Raw genomic sequence first — 16,797 nt, forward strand, 5'->3', positions numbered from 1 at the left:
GGAGGTCTCTGACTAGAGATGACAACTCCTCGGCTTTTTCCACTGGAAGAAACACTTTTTTCTGGTCTGTGTCCAGAATCATTCCCAGGAACAGAAGACGTGTCGTCGGGACCAGCTGTGACTTTGGAATATTGAGAATCCAGCCGTGCTGTTGCAGCACTTCCCGAGAAAGTGCTACCCCCACTACCAACTGTTCCTTGGACCTCGCCTTTATCAGGAGATCGTCCAAGTACGGGATAATTAAAAACTCCCTTCTTGCGAAGGAGTATCATCATGTCGGCCATTACCTTGGCAAAGACCCTCGGTGCCGTGGATAACCCAAACGGCAGCGTCTGGAACTGATAGTGACAGTCCTGTACCACAAACCTGAGGTACTCCCGGTGAGGAGGGTAAATGGGGACATGCAGGTAAGCATCCTTGATGTCCAGAGAGACCCTGTAATCCCCCTCGTCCAGGTTCGCAATAACCGCCCTGAGCGATTCCATCTTGAACTTGAATCTTTTGATATATGTGTTCAAGGATTTTAAATTTAATATGGGTCTCACCGAACCTTCCGGTTTCGGTACCACAAACATTGTGGAATAGTAACCCTTTCCTTGTTGAAGGAGGGGTACCTTGACAATCACTTGCAGTGAATACAGTTTTTATAGATAACCACCACACTGCCTCCCTGGCAGAGGGAGTTGCCGGTAAGGCAGATTTTAGGAAACGGCGGGGGAAAGACGTCTCGAATTCCAGCCTGTACCCCTGAGATACTGTTTGAAGAACCCCGGGATCCGCCTGTGAGAGCCCACTGTGCGCTGAAATTTTTGAGACGGGCCCCCACCGTACCCGGGTCCGCCTGAGCAGTCCCAGCGTCATGCTGTGGACTTACCGGACGCAGGGGAGGACTTCTGCTCTTGGGAACTAGCTGTGTGTGCAGCTTTTTCCCTCTACCTTTTCATCTTGGCAGAAAAGATGAGCCTCCAGCCCTCTTGCTTTTCTGGGGCCAAAAGGACTGTACCTGATAATACAGTGCTTTCTTTTGCTGTGGGGTAGCTTGTGGCAACCAGTTTGATTTCCCAGCAGTAGCTGTGGAAACGAGGTCTGAAAGACCATCCCCAAACAGTTCCACCCCCTTATAGGGCAAAACTTCGATGTGCCGTTTTGAATCGGCATCGCTTTTACATAGCGCTTATTTGTGATGCCAGCCGGCAAATATCCCTCTGTGCATCACGCATGTATAAGACAGCGTCTTTTATATGCTCTATTGTCAGCAAAATATTGTCCCTATCCATAGTATTATCCGACAGGGAATCTGACCACGCAGCTGCCGCACTGCACCTCCATGCCGAGGCAATAGCTGGTCTCAATATAATGCCCGTGTGTGTGTATATAGCTTTAAGGGTAGTTTCCTGCTTTCTATCAGCAGGTTCCTTTAGGGCGGCCGTATCCGGAGACGGTAGTGCCACCTTTTTTAATAAGCGTGTCAGCGCTTTATCTACCCTAGGGGGTATTTCCCAACGTGACCTATCCTCTGGCGGAAAAGGGTACGCTGCTTAGAAATTATCAATTTCTTATCGGGGGAAGTCCACGCTTCCTCACACACCTCATATTAATTTCTCAGATGCAGGAAAAACTACAGGTAGTTTTTTCTCACCAAACATAATACCCTTTTTTGTGGTACGTGGGGTATTATCAGAAATGTGTAATACATTTTTCATTGCCTCAATCATGTAACGGGTGGACCTATTGGAGGGTACACTAGTCTCATCGTCGTCGACACTGGAGTCGGTATCCGTGTCGACATCTGTGTCTGTCACCTGAGGTAGCGGGCGTTTTAAAGCCCCTGATGACATTTGAGACGCTGGAACAGGCACAAGCTGAGTAGCCGGTTGTCCTATGTCGTCAAACCTTTTGTGTAAGGAGTTGACACCTTCCATAAGTCCATCCACACAGGTGTCGACCCCGCAGGGGGTGACATCACATTCACAGGCATTTGTTCCGCCTCCACATCATTTTCCTCATCATACATGTCGACACAGCAGTACCGACACACAGCACACACACAGGGAATGCTCTGACAGAGGACAGGACCCCACAAAGCCCTTCGGGGAGACAGAGGGAGAGTATGCCAGCACACACCAGAGCGCTATATATCACAGGGATATCACCTATAGAGAGTGTTTTCCCTTATAGCTGCATTATTATAATATACTGCGCCTAATTTTTGTGCCCCCCTCTCTTTCTAACCCTTTCTGTAGTGCAGGACTGCAGGGGAGAGCCAGGGAGCGATCCTTCCAGCTGAGCTGTGAGGGAAAATGGCGCCAGTGTGCTGAGGGAGATGGCTCCGCCCCTTTTTCGGCAGGCTTTCTCCCGCTATTTTAATAATTCTGGCAGGGGCTAATATACACCTATATAGCCCCTGGGGCTATATATGGTGTCAGTTTGCCAGCCAAGGTGCTATTTATTGCTGCTCAGGGCGCCCCCCCCCCCCAGCGCCCTACACCCATCAGTGACCGCAGTGTGTGGTGTGCATGAGGAGCAATGGCGCACAGCTGCAGTGCTGTGCGCTACCTTGGAGAAGACAGAAGTCTTCAGCCGCCGATTTTCCGGACCTTCTTGCTTCTGGCTCTGTAAGGGGGACGGCGGCGCGGCTCCGGGAACGGACGACGAGGTCGGGTCCTGTGTTCGATCCCTCTGGAGCTAATGGTGTCCAGTAGCCTAAGAAGCCCAAGCTACCACCACTTAGGTAGGTTCGCTTCTTCTCCCCTTAGTCCCTCGGTGCAGTGAGCCTGTTGCCAGCAGGTCTCACTGTAAAATAAAAAAAACCTAAACTATACTTTCTTTTTAGGAGCTCAGGAGAGCCCCTAGTGTGCATCCAGCTCGGCCGGGCACAGAAATCTAACTGAGGCTTGGAGGAGGGTCATAGGGGGAGGAGCCAGTGCACACCAGATAGTCCTAAATCTTTCTTTAGATGTGCCCAGTCTCCTGCGGAGCCGTCTATTCCCCATGGTCCTTACGGAGTTCCCAGCATCCACTAGGATGTCAGAGAAAATAAGGTTTTACTCACCGGTAAATCTATTTCTCGTAGTCCGTAGTGGATGCTGGGAACTCCGTAAGGACCATGGGGAATAGCGGCTCCGCAGGAAACTGGGCACAACTAAAGAAAGCTTTAGGTCACCTGGTGTGCACTGGCTCCTCCCACTATGACCCTCCTCCAAGCCTCAGTTAGGACACTGTGCCCGGAAGAGCTGACATAATAAGGAAGGATTTTGAATCCCGGGTAAGACTCATACCAGCCACACCAATCACACCGTATAACTCGTGATACTATACCCAGTTAACAGTATGAATATAACTGAGCCTCTCAACAGATGGCTCAACAATAACCCTTTAGTTAGGCAATAACTATATACAAGTATTGCAGACAATCCGCACTTGGGATGGGCGCCCAGCATCCACTACGGACTACGAGAAATAGATTTACCGGTGAGTAAAATCTTATTTTCTCTGACGTCCTAGTGGATGCTGGGAACTCCGTAAGGACCATGGGGATTATACCAAAGCTCCCAAACGGGCGGGAGAGTGCGGATGACTCTGCAGCACTGAATGAAAGAACTCCAGGTCCTCCTCAGCCAGGGTATCAATTTTGTAGAATTTAGCAAACGTGTTTGCCCCTGACCAAGTTGCAGCTCGGCAAAGTTGGAAAGCCGAGACCCCTCGGGCAGCTGCCCAAGATGAGCCCACCTTCCTTGTGGAATGGGCTTTTACAGATTTTGGCTGCGGTAGTCCAGCCGCAGAATGCGCCAGCAGAATTGTGCTACAAATCCAGCGAGCAATAGTCTGCTTAGAAGCAGGAGCACCCAGTTTGCTGGGTGCATACAGGATAAACAGCGAGTCAGTTCTCCTGACTCTAGCCGTCCTAGAAACATAATTTTTCAAGGCCCTGACTACGTCCAGTAACCTGGAATCCTCCAAGTCCCTAGTAGCCGCAGGCACTACAATAGGTTGGTTCAAGTGAAAAGCTGATACCACCTTAGGGAGAAACTGGGGACGAGTCCTCAATTCTGCCCTATCCATATGGAAAATCAGATAAGGACTTTTATATGACAAAGCCGCCAATTCTGATACACGCCTGGCAGAAGCCAAGGCCAATAACATGACCACTTTCCGCGTGAGATATTTTAGATCCACGGTTTTTAGTGGCTCACACCAATGTGATTTTAAGAAACTCAACACCACGTTGAGAACCCAAGGTGCCACTGGAGGCACAACCGGGGGCTGAATATGCAGCACTCCTTTTACAATGTCTGAACTTCAGGTACTGAAGCAAGTTCTTTTTGGAAGAAAATCGACAGAGCCGAGATCTGTACCTTAATGGAGCTTAATTTTAGGCCCATAGACACTCCTGCTTGTAGGAAATGCAGAAATCGACCTAGTTGAAATTCCTCTGTTGGGGCCTTTTTTGGCCTCACACCAAGCAACATATTTTCGCCATATGCGGTGATAATGTTTTGCAGTTACATCTTTCCTGGCTTGAATCAGCGTAGGAATGACTTCCTCCGGAATGCCCTTTTCCTTTAGGATCCGGCGTTCAACCGCCATGCCGTCAAAACGTAGCCGCGGTAAGTCTTGGAACAGACAGGGCCCCTGCTGCCGCAGGTCCTGTCTGAGCGGCAGAGGCCATGGGTCCTCTGATATAATTTCTTGAAGTTCTGGGTACCAAGCTCTTCTTGGCCAATCCGGAACCACGAGTATCGTTCTTACTCCTTGCCTTCCTATTATTCTCAGTACCTTTTGTAGGAGAGGCAGAGGGGGGAACACATAAACCGACTGGTACACCCACGGTGTTACCAGAGCGTCCACAGCTATCGCCTGATGGTCCCTTGACCTGGCGCAATATCTTTTATAGCTTTTTGTTGAGGCGGGACGCCATCATGTCCACCTGTGGCCTTTCCCAATGGTGTACAATCCTTTGGAAGACTTCTGGATGAAATCCTCACTCTCCCGGGTGGAGGTCGTGTCTGCTGAGAAGATCTTCTTCCCAGTCGTCCACTCCGGGAATGAACACTGCTGACAGTGTTAACACATGATTTTCCGCCCATCGGAGAATCCTTGTGGCTTCTGCCATCGCCATCCTGCTTCTTGTGCCGCCCCGTTGGTTTACATGGGCGACTGCCGTGATGTTGTCTGATTGGATCAGTACCGGCTGGTTTTGAAGCAGAGGCCTTGCCTGACTCAGGGCATTGTAAATGGCCCTCAGTTCCAGAATATTTATGTGTAGGGAAGTCACCTGACTTGACCAAAGTCCCTGGAAGTTTCTTCCCTGTGTGACTGCCCCCCAGCCTCAAAGGCTGGCATCCATGGTCACTAGGACCTAGTCCTGTATGCCGAACCTGCGGCCCTCTTGAAGATGGGCACTCTGCAGCCACCACAGTAGAGATACCCTGGTCCTTGAAGACAGGGTTATCAGCCGATGCATCTGAAGATGTGATCCGGACCACTTGTCCAACAGGTCCCACTGAAAAGTTCTTGCATGGAACCTACCGAATGGGATTGCTTCGTAGGAAGCTACCATTTTTCCCAGGACTCGCGTGCAATGATGCACCGATACCCGTTTTGGCTTCAGGAGGTCTCTGACTAGAGATGACCGCTCCTTGGCTTTCTCCTCCGGGAGAAACACTTATTTCTGTTCTGTGTCCAGAACCATCCCCAGGAACAGTAGACGTGTCGTAGGAACCAGCTGTGACTTTGGACTGTTTAGAATCCAACCGTGCTGTTGTAGCACTTTCCATAATAGTGCTACCCCGACTAGCAACTGCTCCTTGCCCTTATAAGGAGATTGTCCAAGTACGGGATAATTAAAACTCCCTTTTTTCGAAGGAGTATCATCATTTCGGCCATTACCTTGGTAAACACCCTCGGTGCCATGTACAGTCCAAACGGCAGTGTCTGGACTTGGTAATGGTAATCCTGTACCACAAATCTGAGGTACTCCTGGCGAGGATGGTAAATGGGGACATGCAGGTAAGCATCCTTGATGTCCCGGGATCCCATGTAATCCCCCTCGTCCAGGCTTGCAATAACCGCCCTGAGCGATTCCATCTTGAACTTGAATTTTTGTATGTGTGTGTTCAAGGATTTTAAATATAAAATGGGTCACACCGAACCATGCGGTTTCGGTACCCCAAACCGTGTGGAATAGTAACCCCATCCTTGTTGAAGTAGGGGCACCTTGAGTATTACCTGCTGGGAATACAGCTTATTAATTGCCTCTAGCGCAGCCTCCCTGCCTGAGGGAGTTGTCGGCAAGGCATATTTGAGGAAACGGCGGGGGGGAGATATCTCGAATTCCAGCTTGTACCCCTGAAATACTACTTGAATGAAACAGGGATCCACCTGTGAGTGAGCCCACTGATCGCTGACATTTTTGAGACGGCCCCCCACCGTACCTGGCTACACCTGTGGAGCCCCCGCGTCATGCTGTGGACTCAGAGGAAGCAAGAGAAGAATTTTGATTCTGGGAACAGGCTGACTGGTGCAGCTTTTTCCCTCTTCCCATGTCTCTGTACAGAAAGGAAGCGCCTTTGACCCGCTTGCTTTTCTGAAGCCGAAAGGACTGTACCTGATAATACAGTGCTTTCTTAGTCTGTGAGGAAACCGGAGGTAAAAATATTTCTTCCCAGCTGTTGCTGTGGATACGAGGTCCCAGAGACCATCCCCAAATAATTCCTCACCCTTATAAGGCAGAATCTCTATGCGCCTTTTAAAGTCAGCATCACCTGTCCAGTGACAGGTCTCTAATACCCTCCTGACAGAAAGGACATTACATTCATTTTGGATGCCAGCCGGCAAAATATCCCTCTGTGCATCCCTCATATATAAGACGACGTCTTTAATATGTTCTTATGTTTGACAGGGTAACCGACCACGCTGCAGCAGCACGATCTGCAGGTCTCAGTCTAGTACCTGAGTGTGTAAATACAGACTTCAGGATAGCCTCCTGCTTTTTATCAACAGGTACCTTCAAAGTGGCCGTATCCTAAAACGGCAGTGCCACCTTTTTTGACAACCGTGTGAGCGCCTTATCCACCCTAGGGGATATCTCCCAGCGTAACTTATCCTCTGGCGGGAAAGGGTACGCCATCAGTAACTTTTTAGAAATTACCAGTTTCTTATCGGGGGGAACCCACGCTTTTCACACACTTCATTCATTCATCTGATGGGGGAACAAAACACTGCCTGCTTTTTCTCCCCAACATAAAAACCCATTTTTAGAGGGTTAATGTCAGAAATGTGTAACACATTTTTTTTTATTGCCGGGATCAAGTCACGGATGTTCCTAGTGGATTGTGTATATGTCTCAACCTTGTCGACACTGGAGTCAGACTCCGTGTCGACATCTGTGTCTGCCATCTGAGTGAGCGGGCGTTTTTGAGCCCCTGATGGCCTTTGAGACGCCTGGGCAGGCGCGGACTGAGAAGCCGGCTGTCCCACAGCTGTTACGTCATCCACCCTTTTATGTAAGGAGTTGACACTGTCGGTTTATACCTTTCACCTAACCATCCACTCTGGTGTCGGCCCCACAGGGGGCGACATCACATTTATCGGCATCTGCTCCGTCACCATATAAGCCTCCTCATTAAACATGTCGACACAGCCGTACCGACACACCGCACACACACAGGGAATGCTCTGACTGAGGACAGGACCCCACAAAGCCCTTTGGGGAGACAGAGAGAGAGTATGCCAGCACACACCAGAGCGCTATATAATGTGGGGATTAACACTATAACTGAGTGAAATTTCCCCAATAGCTGCTTGTATATATAACATTGCGCCTAAATTTAGTGCCCCCCCCTCTCTTTTTAACCCTTTGAGCCTGAAAACTACAGGGGAGAGCCTGGGGAGCTTTCTTCCAGCTGCACTGTGAAGAGAAAATGGCGCCAGTGTGTCTGAGGGAGATAGCTCCGCCCCTTTTTCGCGGACTATTCTCCCGCTTTTTTCTGGATTCTGGCAGGGGTATTTACCACATATATAGCCTCTGGGGCTATATATTGTGGTATTTTTGCCAGCCAAGGTGTTTTTATTGCTGCTCAGGGCGCCCCCCCCCCAAGCGCCCTGCACCCTCAGTGACCGGAGTGTGAAGTGTGTATGAGGAGCAATGGCGCACAGCTGCAGTGCTGTGCGCTACCTTGGTGAAGACTGATGTCTTCTGCCGCCGATTTTCCGGACCTCTTCTTGCTTCTGGCTCTGTAAGGGGGACGGCGGCGCGGCTCCAGGACCGAACACCAAGGCTGGGACTGCGGTCGATCCCTCTGGAGCGAATGGTGTCCAGTAGCCTAAGAAGCCCAAGCTGGCTGCAAGCAGGCAGGTTCGCTTCTTCTCCCCTTAGTCCCTCGCTGCAGTGAGCCTGTTGCCAGCAGGTCTCACTGAAAATAAAAAACCTAATTCTATACTTTCTTTCTAGAAGCTCAGGAGAGCCCCTAGTGTGCATCCAACCTCGGCCGGGCACAAAATCTAACTAACTGAGGCTTGGAGGAGGGTCATAGTGGGAGGAGCCAGTGCACACCAGGTGACCTAAAGCTTTCTTTAGTTGTGCCCAGTCTCCTGCGGAGCCGCTATTCCCCATGGTCCTTACGGAGATCCCAGCATCCACTAGGACGTCAGAGAAAACAGTATTTACGGCTATATTCGGCCAAACTTCAGAATGATTGGTCTGAATTTCTTCCTTTGGCCGAGTTTGCCTATAATAACTCATTCTTCCACCAAGGAGTCTCCATTCTTTTCGGTCTTGGGCTTTCATCCTAGAGCCAATTCTTTTTACCCTCATTTTCCAGTCTCCTCGTTGACCTTAACTCAGAATGATTTGGAAAAAGGTGCACTTTGCCCTTAAGAAGGCTGCCTTCCAAGAAAAAGAAATTTCTGATAGGTTCCGACGCCCATGCACTTTTAAGGTGGGAGATAAGGTGTGGTTGTCAACCCGCAACATCAAGCTCCGACAACCCTCGGCTAGATTGGGACCCAAATTTATTGGACCGTTTCTTATTGTTAAGAAGGTCAACCCAGTTGCTTTTCGGCTACGCTTGCCTAAATCACTCAAAATTGGCAATACTTTTCACTGTTCCCTTCTGAAGCAGTATTTTTCTTCCAGGAGATTCCCTCGGAAGACTTCCCAGGGTAGACCTCCGGTGGATGTTAAGGGGCAACAAGAGTTCTTGGTGGAGAAGGTTTTAGATTCCAAAGTTTCTCAGGGCCGGCTTTATTTTTTGGTTCACTGGAAAGGCTATGGCCCGCAAGAAAGGTCTTGGGTCCTGGATAACGATTTACATGCCCCTAAATTTAAGAGATTATTCTTTCCGGAATTTCCTCAGAAACCCGGCTTTAGGGGTTCTTTAACCCCTCCTCAAGGGGGGGTACTGTTAGGTGCCGCGGTCCGCGGCGCCGCTCGGTCTGCTTCCGAGCGACGCTCACGGCCGCCGCACCTCCCTCCCTGCCCGCCCGGCGCCTAGCAATGCCAGGACGCCGTGCGTACTGTAGCCGCCGGGTCACTGGCAACGCTAGGACGCCGAGCGTCCTCAGCCGCTGGGTCCATAGCAACGGGGACGCCATTGGCGTACCGCGATTCTCGTTGCCAGATAGGATTGATTAGTTGCTCGTGCAGCAGGGCAGCTGCACGGCAACTAGTAATTAGGGTCTGGGGGCTGGTCTTGCTGGCCCTCCTGTCATTGGCCAGCAGGGTCTTTTTATGGGAGCCAGCACACTGCAGCCTCGCCGGTGATAGCTTCCTGTATGCTGTTCCTGCCTGGCAACGTCTGTTCCTGGTCAGCTGTATCTGGTCGATCCTGCTCCCTGTGCTCCTGAGTTCTGGAGTTCTGAAGCCGGTCCTGGGAATCCTTCCTGTCCAAGTAAACCTGTTGCGGTCATCTGGGGGTTCTCGCTTGTTGGGGTTCTCTCCCGGTTTCGTGAGTAGCGGCTTCTGCCGCATGTTGCGTCCTAGGCCGCTTAGTCCTTGTTTTACTTTTGTATTGGTGGTTTTTGCGGAGGTTTCCGCTTTTCACTGTCCTCCCCGGAACTCGGCGGTGCCATGTGGGGGAGTGGACAGTGATATATTTTGTTGTTCTTTTCCTTTGGCAGCGTGCCGCACATATATTTAGTGTTTTAGGGTAGTTAGTAGCCCCTAGCTTCTGTTTGCTTTAGTTAGAGGTCCCCTTGTTATTATCCTGTCTCGGTTCACGCCTTGTCTCACTCTAAGACCTGGGGGCATCGGAGTTGGGCAGACCTAATCCGCCCTTCAAACGCGGCTGCCGTGGGCCCAAGAAACCATAGTCACTCAGGCGTGAACTGACCACACGGGTAAAACCATGGAGGTAGGGTGCTAGGGGCTATTCCCGTACCATCCCTTATTTCAGCGTCACGTCCTGGTGCTCTGGACTCTCTACACAAACATCTCTCCAGTTCTGAGCATCAGGAACGTAACAGAATGACTATAAAATATACACACACACAAAACTATGGGTGCCTAATTGTTGTTTATGTTAAACGAACTCCACAGCCCTGAAGGAGATTACAGTTCTAAGGCCCTGGTAACACTACAAAGACATCCAAAACTCTGGTCCTGTTTAAATCTATTGTTTTAAAAATTGCATAACAAAAACAAGAATGAAGGACTTAAACCAAAATATGTTCTGCAGTCTGTTTAAAACGTGTATTTTCTGTAAAAACTGTCAAAGGGTAGTTTATTATGGTTACCTGATCAACATTGCTATTGAGAGTATTGAGCAGAAAAAGTCCACGCCCTTTCATGAGGTATTCAACAAGTACTGCCATGTGGCTTTCCTCTTCTTCATCATCCCTGATTTCTCTTCCCGCACTGCATAGCTTGTTAACATCTGACAAAAATTCTCGAGCTATGACATTGCAGTAGCTACTCATGATGAGGCTGCAATGAAAAAAATACAAATAAATTAATAACTTAATGGGAAAACATCATTTGTAATATACATGACATAATGAATGCCTTAATACATAAAGATAGAATGTGAAAGGAAACTAAAATGCCAACTTTTTGCACATTTTTAGAGTTAGGCTAAAATAAGCAAAAAACTATGTCAACATTCTTGTGTCAACAAGAATGGGCACTCTAAACCGCATTTCCACCATCACTTTAGACAGGGTGATATACAAGTGTTCAGGCGCCATTTGTTTTATAGCGCTGACCGCGCCCTGAAGTGCCGGGTTTAGCAGCGTAAAAAAAGTGTTGGGCACGATATGAAAAGTGCCATTCAGGCCCCCAAACGGATCACTTTTCACACACCTCTGTTCGCCAAGCAGAAATGATATTAGTGCGCCCTGCAGCATCATCAATCGAAAAGCCGCCAGCGGGCGTGCACGGAGGGGTGGGTGGGGGGGGATGGGGATGCGGTTGAACTACTGTATCGTGTCCTGGTGTCAATATTCACAACATGTTGACTTTCTGAATCTCAACTTTTCATACCACACCCAAGTAAATAAGGAGAAAAAAATAATATGCATCAGGAGCATATTATACGTATAAAGGCAATATTTTTGCTTCTTGCATGTGTACACGACCCAAATTATAGGATAACTGGAACTCTGTATATAATTACACTAAATAGACAATAGGTTCGTTGTGTGTGCCATCACAAGGCGTGATCAAACACATACATAAAAGTAAACATATTTGTTAAAATATTATTTAAAAAAAGAAGATAAATGAAGGTGAATGTGCTTAAAAATATGACTCAAACCACTGACTCAGTAATCTGAAATGTACTGTTTTCTTAACATAAATTTCTAATTTTTTCAGTTTTAAATTATGAAAATGCTATAGAGTATACAGGTTGAGTATCCCATATCCAAATATTCCGAAATACGGAATATTCCGAAATACGGACTTTTTTGAGTGAGAGTGAGATAGTGAAACCTTTGTTTTTTGATGGCTCAATGTACACAAACTTTGTTTAATACACAAAGTTATTAAAAAATATTGTATTAAATGACCTTCAGGCTGTGTGTATAAGGTGTATATGAAACATAAATTAATTGTGTGAATGTACACACACTTTGTTTAATGCACAAAGTTATTAAAAATATTGGCTAAAATTACCTTCAGGCTGTGTGTATAAGGGGGTGGTATTCATGTGACCGGCGGTCTGCTGACCGACAGTCACATGACCTCCTCCACCATCCCGACGGCTCAGTATCCCGATGGTCGGCATGCCGACCAACAGGGACTATTTCCACTTGTGGGTGTCCACGACACCCATAGAGTGGGAATAGAACCCGTGGCGACCGCAGGTCGCCACCGAGCCCGCAAGGGGCTTGCTGCACTCGCCCCTCCCCGCCGGGATCCCGGCGTCGGTATGCTGCCGGGATCCCGGCGTCGGTAAGCTGACCGGCGGTCCCATCGCCATGATACTTCATTATAGTATGCAATTATTCCAAAATACGGAAAAATCCCATTTCCAAAATACCTCTGGTCCCAAGCATTTTGGATAAGGGATACTCAACCTGTATAATGCACTTCGACAGTTTTCTCTTGCAATACTTTTGTATGATTGGGTAACTGACCTAAATTGTGGACTGACTTATCACAATACTGTAACAGTGATCGCACTGAGCCCAACAAAAAGTGGATCCCAGGGACCCTTCACTTTTCAAAATTTGGGTCCTACCTGTCCTTTTCTGGGTCCCATCGGAATGAAGGATCTTATTAATCTAACAACAAAGAAATAATGACCGCTAAACCGTTTTGTAAAGCATTATTTAGCTTTATTAAAGTATTACATCAGATTTTGTTAATCCAAGCAACAGAAATGCACACTGACATTTTTCCATATTAACAATAAAAGTAATACTGAAAATGCTCTCCGCACACAGTGACAAAATCTTTGTACCACTGATGTCAGCAGACCTCAGGTGCATGTATGTACAAAATTAAAATATTAGCATAGGTAGCCGCATAAATTATTAGATGCTTAAAAAAAAAAACCAGGACAATCAAATACTAAAATACATTATTAAATACTATTTTATATGCAATAGATTTATGGTGCTGCTATGATAGGAGCCACAGACTTGATTGGGACACTACAAAAGTGTTGCGGGGGGGGGATTCGGGATGACAATGCAGCTAGGCTGTGTCGCATACAGGACACTCAGCACAGACACTGGGATCTGTGTCATGTTGCCTGTAATTTATGAGCTGATTGATCAACTTCAGTGAGACTCGCTGTGCTGGCTGCCCTTGCAGTTACCAGTGTGTAAGCTCACTCCCCACCTTCCCAGGGCTGGCAACAGAAATCCTATCGCCCGGTACACTGAAATCTCTAGTAGCCCCCCTCCCCCCCATCACACACACAAACCACCTTGAGTCCACCACCCTCGACACCCGCACCCACACATTCCCCCCATGCCAATACATGTATCAGTCCAATTCCTTTGAACACCTGCAGCACATACACAGTCACTTACCCCAACCAGCACACAGTCACCGGCGCTCACCTCCCCACAGCATACAGTCACCCGCTCACCCCTTGACTCCTGCGCAGCACACCTAGTGATCCACTGACCTTCCCTCCCGCGCAGCACACACAGTGACCCGCTCATCTCCCCTTGCGCGAAGCACACACAGTGACCCGATCACCTCCCCTTGTGCCCCGCTCCCCTCACTAGTGCTCAACCCCTGCAGCACAGTCACCACTCACCTCCCTCCCCCGCACATAGTGACCCGCTCCCCCTCCTCTTCCCTCACCAGTGATCACCCCTGCAGGGCTCACCTCCCCTCCCGCGCAGCACATACACAGTTTCACGTACCTGCTATCCGCTGACTGGATACCCTTTGAGTGTGTGCACTGTTAAAAGTATCGGGTGAGCGGATGGTTTCTGCATGTGTGGTTCCCACTGTGAAGCATGGAGGAGGAGGTGTGATGGTGTGGGGGTGCTTTGCTTTGCTGGTGACACTGTTGGTGATTTATTCAAATTTCAAGGCACACTTAACTATCATGGCTTCCACAGCATTCTGCAGTGCCATGCCATCTCATCTGGTTTGCGCCTACTGGGACCATCATTTGTTTTTCAACAAGACAATGACCCCAAACACACCTCCAGGTTATGTAAGGGCTACTTGACCAAGAAGGAAAGTGATGGAATGCTGCGTCAGATTACCTGGCCTCCACAATCACCCGACCTAAACCCAATTGAGATGGTTTGGAACTCCTTCAAGACTGTTGGAAAACCATTTCAGTAGACTGCTCTGAGAGGTGCGAAAAAAATACATGCAGTTATTTCTCTAGAAATCCCAGCGACTCATCTTTTCTCATCGCACTCTGGGTCTGCATACAGAGACGAGGATGAAGGCCTCAGCGCAGTGGACAGATCTGAGCTAAGTAGTGCTATGAAAGTCAGCAGAGCTTTTGTTAAAATCTAAGGCACCTGTGTTTAAACATCCCAAAACAGTTAGGACTGAGTTTCCTGGGTCAGAACAGCTGATGGAAATTATGCAAGAGGCTTGGGTTACAACCAGTAAGAAGTTTAGAATTCCAAAGAAATGGAATTCCAATTATCATCTTCCGGCTGGGGACTGTTTAAAAAGGGAGGTGGCTCCCAAAGTAGATATGCATGTAATTCGATCGGTGCGAAAATCTACATTACCTCTGCCTTCAACATCATTAAATGATGTCACAGATAGGAAAGTAGATGGTTTTTCAAAAACCATTTTCTCCTTGTCTGGAGCAATCATAAGTTCAGACATGGCTTCAGCCTGGATGGCAAAAGCAGCGACAGCCTGGGCTGATGCATTGGAGGATGATCTTTCACTGGCATCTAGAGAGCAAATATCCCATATTGCACATATTAAACAGACGGCTATTTTTATGGAAGAAGCAGCCTGGGATATGGGTACAATTGCCTCTCAAGCATCAGCTTCAGCAGCAGCTAGCAGAGCAGTTTGGCTACGTACATGGAAAGCTGACTCAGAATCTAAGAAGGTTCTAGTGTCACTGCCTTTTAGTGGAGATATTCTATACCAAAAAGAATAAAAATAGGATTTTAATACCTACCGGTAAATCCTTTTCTCGTAGTCCATAAGGGATATTGGGGACACATTAGTACGATGGGGTATAGACGGGGTCCAAAGGAGCCAGTGCAGTTTAAATTTCTTCCACTGGGTGTGCTGGCTCCTCCCCTTTATGCCCCTTCCCACAGGCAGTTATAGGTAAAACAGTGCCCGAAGGTGAAATTACATACTTGAGAGAAGGAACATAATAAAAGTGTGGTGAGGTTTACATACCAGCACACCATAACATAACCGGGCCAGCAACGGCTGGCAACATAACAGCAACAGCTGAACAGGTAACACAGAACAGAGAACCTGCAGAAAGTCACCACACAGAGGCGGGCGCACAATATCCCTTATGGACTACGAGAAAAGGATTTACCAGTAGGTATTAAAATCCTATTTTCTCTAGCATCCATAAGGGATATTGGGGACACATTAGTACGATGGGGATGTCCCAAAGCTTCCAGAAAGTGCAGAGACATCTGCAGCACCGCCTGTCCAAACTGGGTATCCTCTTTGGCCAGGGTATCAAATTTGTAGAACATCACAAAGGTGTTCTTCCACGACCAGGTAGCAGCTCGGCATAGTTGCAAGGCCGAGACTCCAGGGGCAGCCGCCCAGGAAGACCACACTGATCTTGTAGAGTGGGCCTTCAGAGACTTAGGAACAGGTAATGCTGCCGAAACATAGGCCTTTTGGATAGTAAGCCTAATCCAACAAGCAATGGACTGCTTTGAAGCAGGGCAAACCTTCTTATGCACATAATAGAGCACGAACAAGGAATCAGTCTTTCTGATCCAAGCCGTTCTCTTGACATAGATTTTCAAGGCTCCCAATGCATCCAATACCTCCGGAGGGGCAGAAGTGCCAGAACTGGACAGAATCACAATAGGTTGATTCAAATGAATCGCGGAGACCAACTTTGGCAGTAACTGCTGTCTAGTCCTGAGCTCTGCTCTGTCCTTGTAAAAGACTAAGTATGGACTTTTACACGATAAGGCCCCCAATTCCGAAACACGTCTTGTAGAAGCCAGGGCCAGTAACATCACAGTCTTCCACGTGAGGTACTTGTCTTCCACTGTCATCAGAGGTTCAAACCAGGAGGACTGCAGAAAACGTAACACTACATCCAAATCCCAAGGTGCCGTAGGCTGCACAAACGGAGGTTGTATGTGAAGCACCCCTTGCAAGAAGGTCTTAACTTATGGCAATAGAGCCAACGTCTTCTGGAAGACGGAAAGAGCTGAAATCTGAACCTTAATGGATCCCAGACGTAAGCCTTTATCCACTCCAGCCTGCAGGAAACGAAGGAATCTTCCCAAGTGAAAGTCTGCAGATGGATATATGCGTTCCTCGCACCAGGAAACATATCTACGCCAGATATAATAGTGTTTAGACGTCACAGGTTTTCTGGCTTGTACCATAGTGGCAATTACCTTTTTGGAAAGCCCTTTGTGAGCTAGTATGTTCCGCTCAACTTCCATGCAGTCAAACGAAGCCACCGTAAGTCCAGGTAGATGAACGGTCCTTGCTGAAGATCCTTTCATAATGGCAGAGGCCAAGGGTCTTCTATGGACATGTCCAGAAGAGCCACATACCACGCTCTTTGGGGCCAATCTGGGGCAATTAAGATTGCTTGCACTCCTTGATGCCTGATCCTCTTGAGCACCTTTGGGATCAACAGAATCAGAGGAAATAAGTAGACCAGCTGGTAAGACCAAGGCAATTTCAGC

At 48.2% G+C, this 16,797-nt stretch overlaps 1 protein-coding gene across 3 annotated transcripts in view; it reads right to left on the reverse strand.

Annotated features, from left to right (window-relative positions):
• The window catches only part of LYST (lysosomal trafficking regulator), an 864,675-nt gene that overhangs the window by 651,259 nt on the left and 196,619 nt on the right, over window positions 1–16,797 (reverse strand). For all 3 annotated transcript variants that reach the window (XM_063917604.1, XM_063917602.1, XM_063917605.1), the window contains exon 2: window positions 10,735–10,924. In XM_063917604.1, coding sequence (XP_063773674.1) covers window positions 10,735–10,917 — 183 coding nt within the window. In that variant the 5' untranslated portion in view covers window positions 10,918–10,924. The remainder of the gene's footprint in view (window positions 1–10,734; window positions 10,925–16,797) is intronic.

The sequence above is a fragment of the Pseudophryne corroboree genome, chromosome 4 (assembly GCF_028390025.1).
Source record: "Pseudophryne corroboree isolate aPseCor3 chromosome 4, aPseCor3.hap2, whole genome shotgun sequence".
NCBI classification, from domain to species: domain Eukaryota; kingdom Metazoa; phylum Chordata; class Amphibia; order Anura; family Myobatrachidae; genus Pseudophryne; species Pseudophryne corroboree.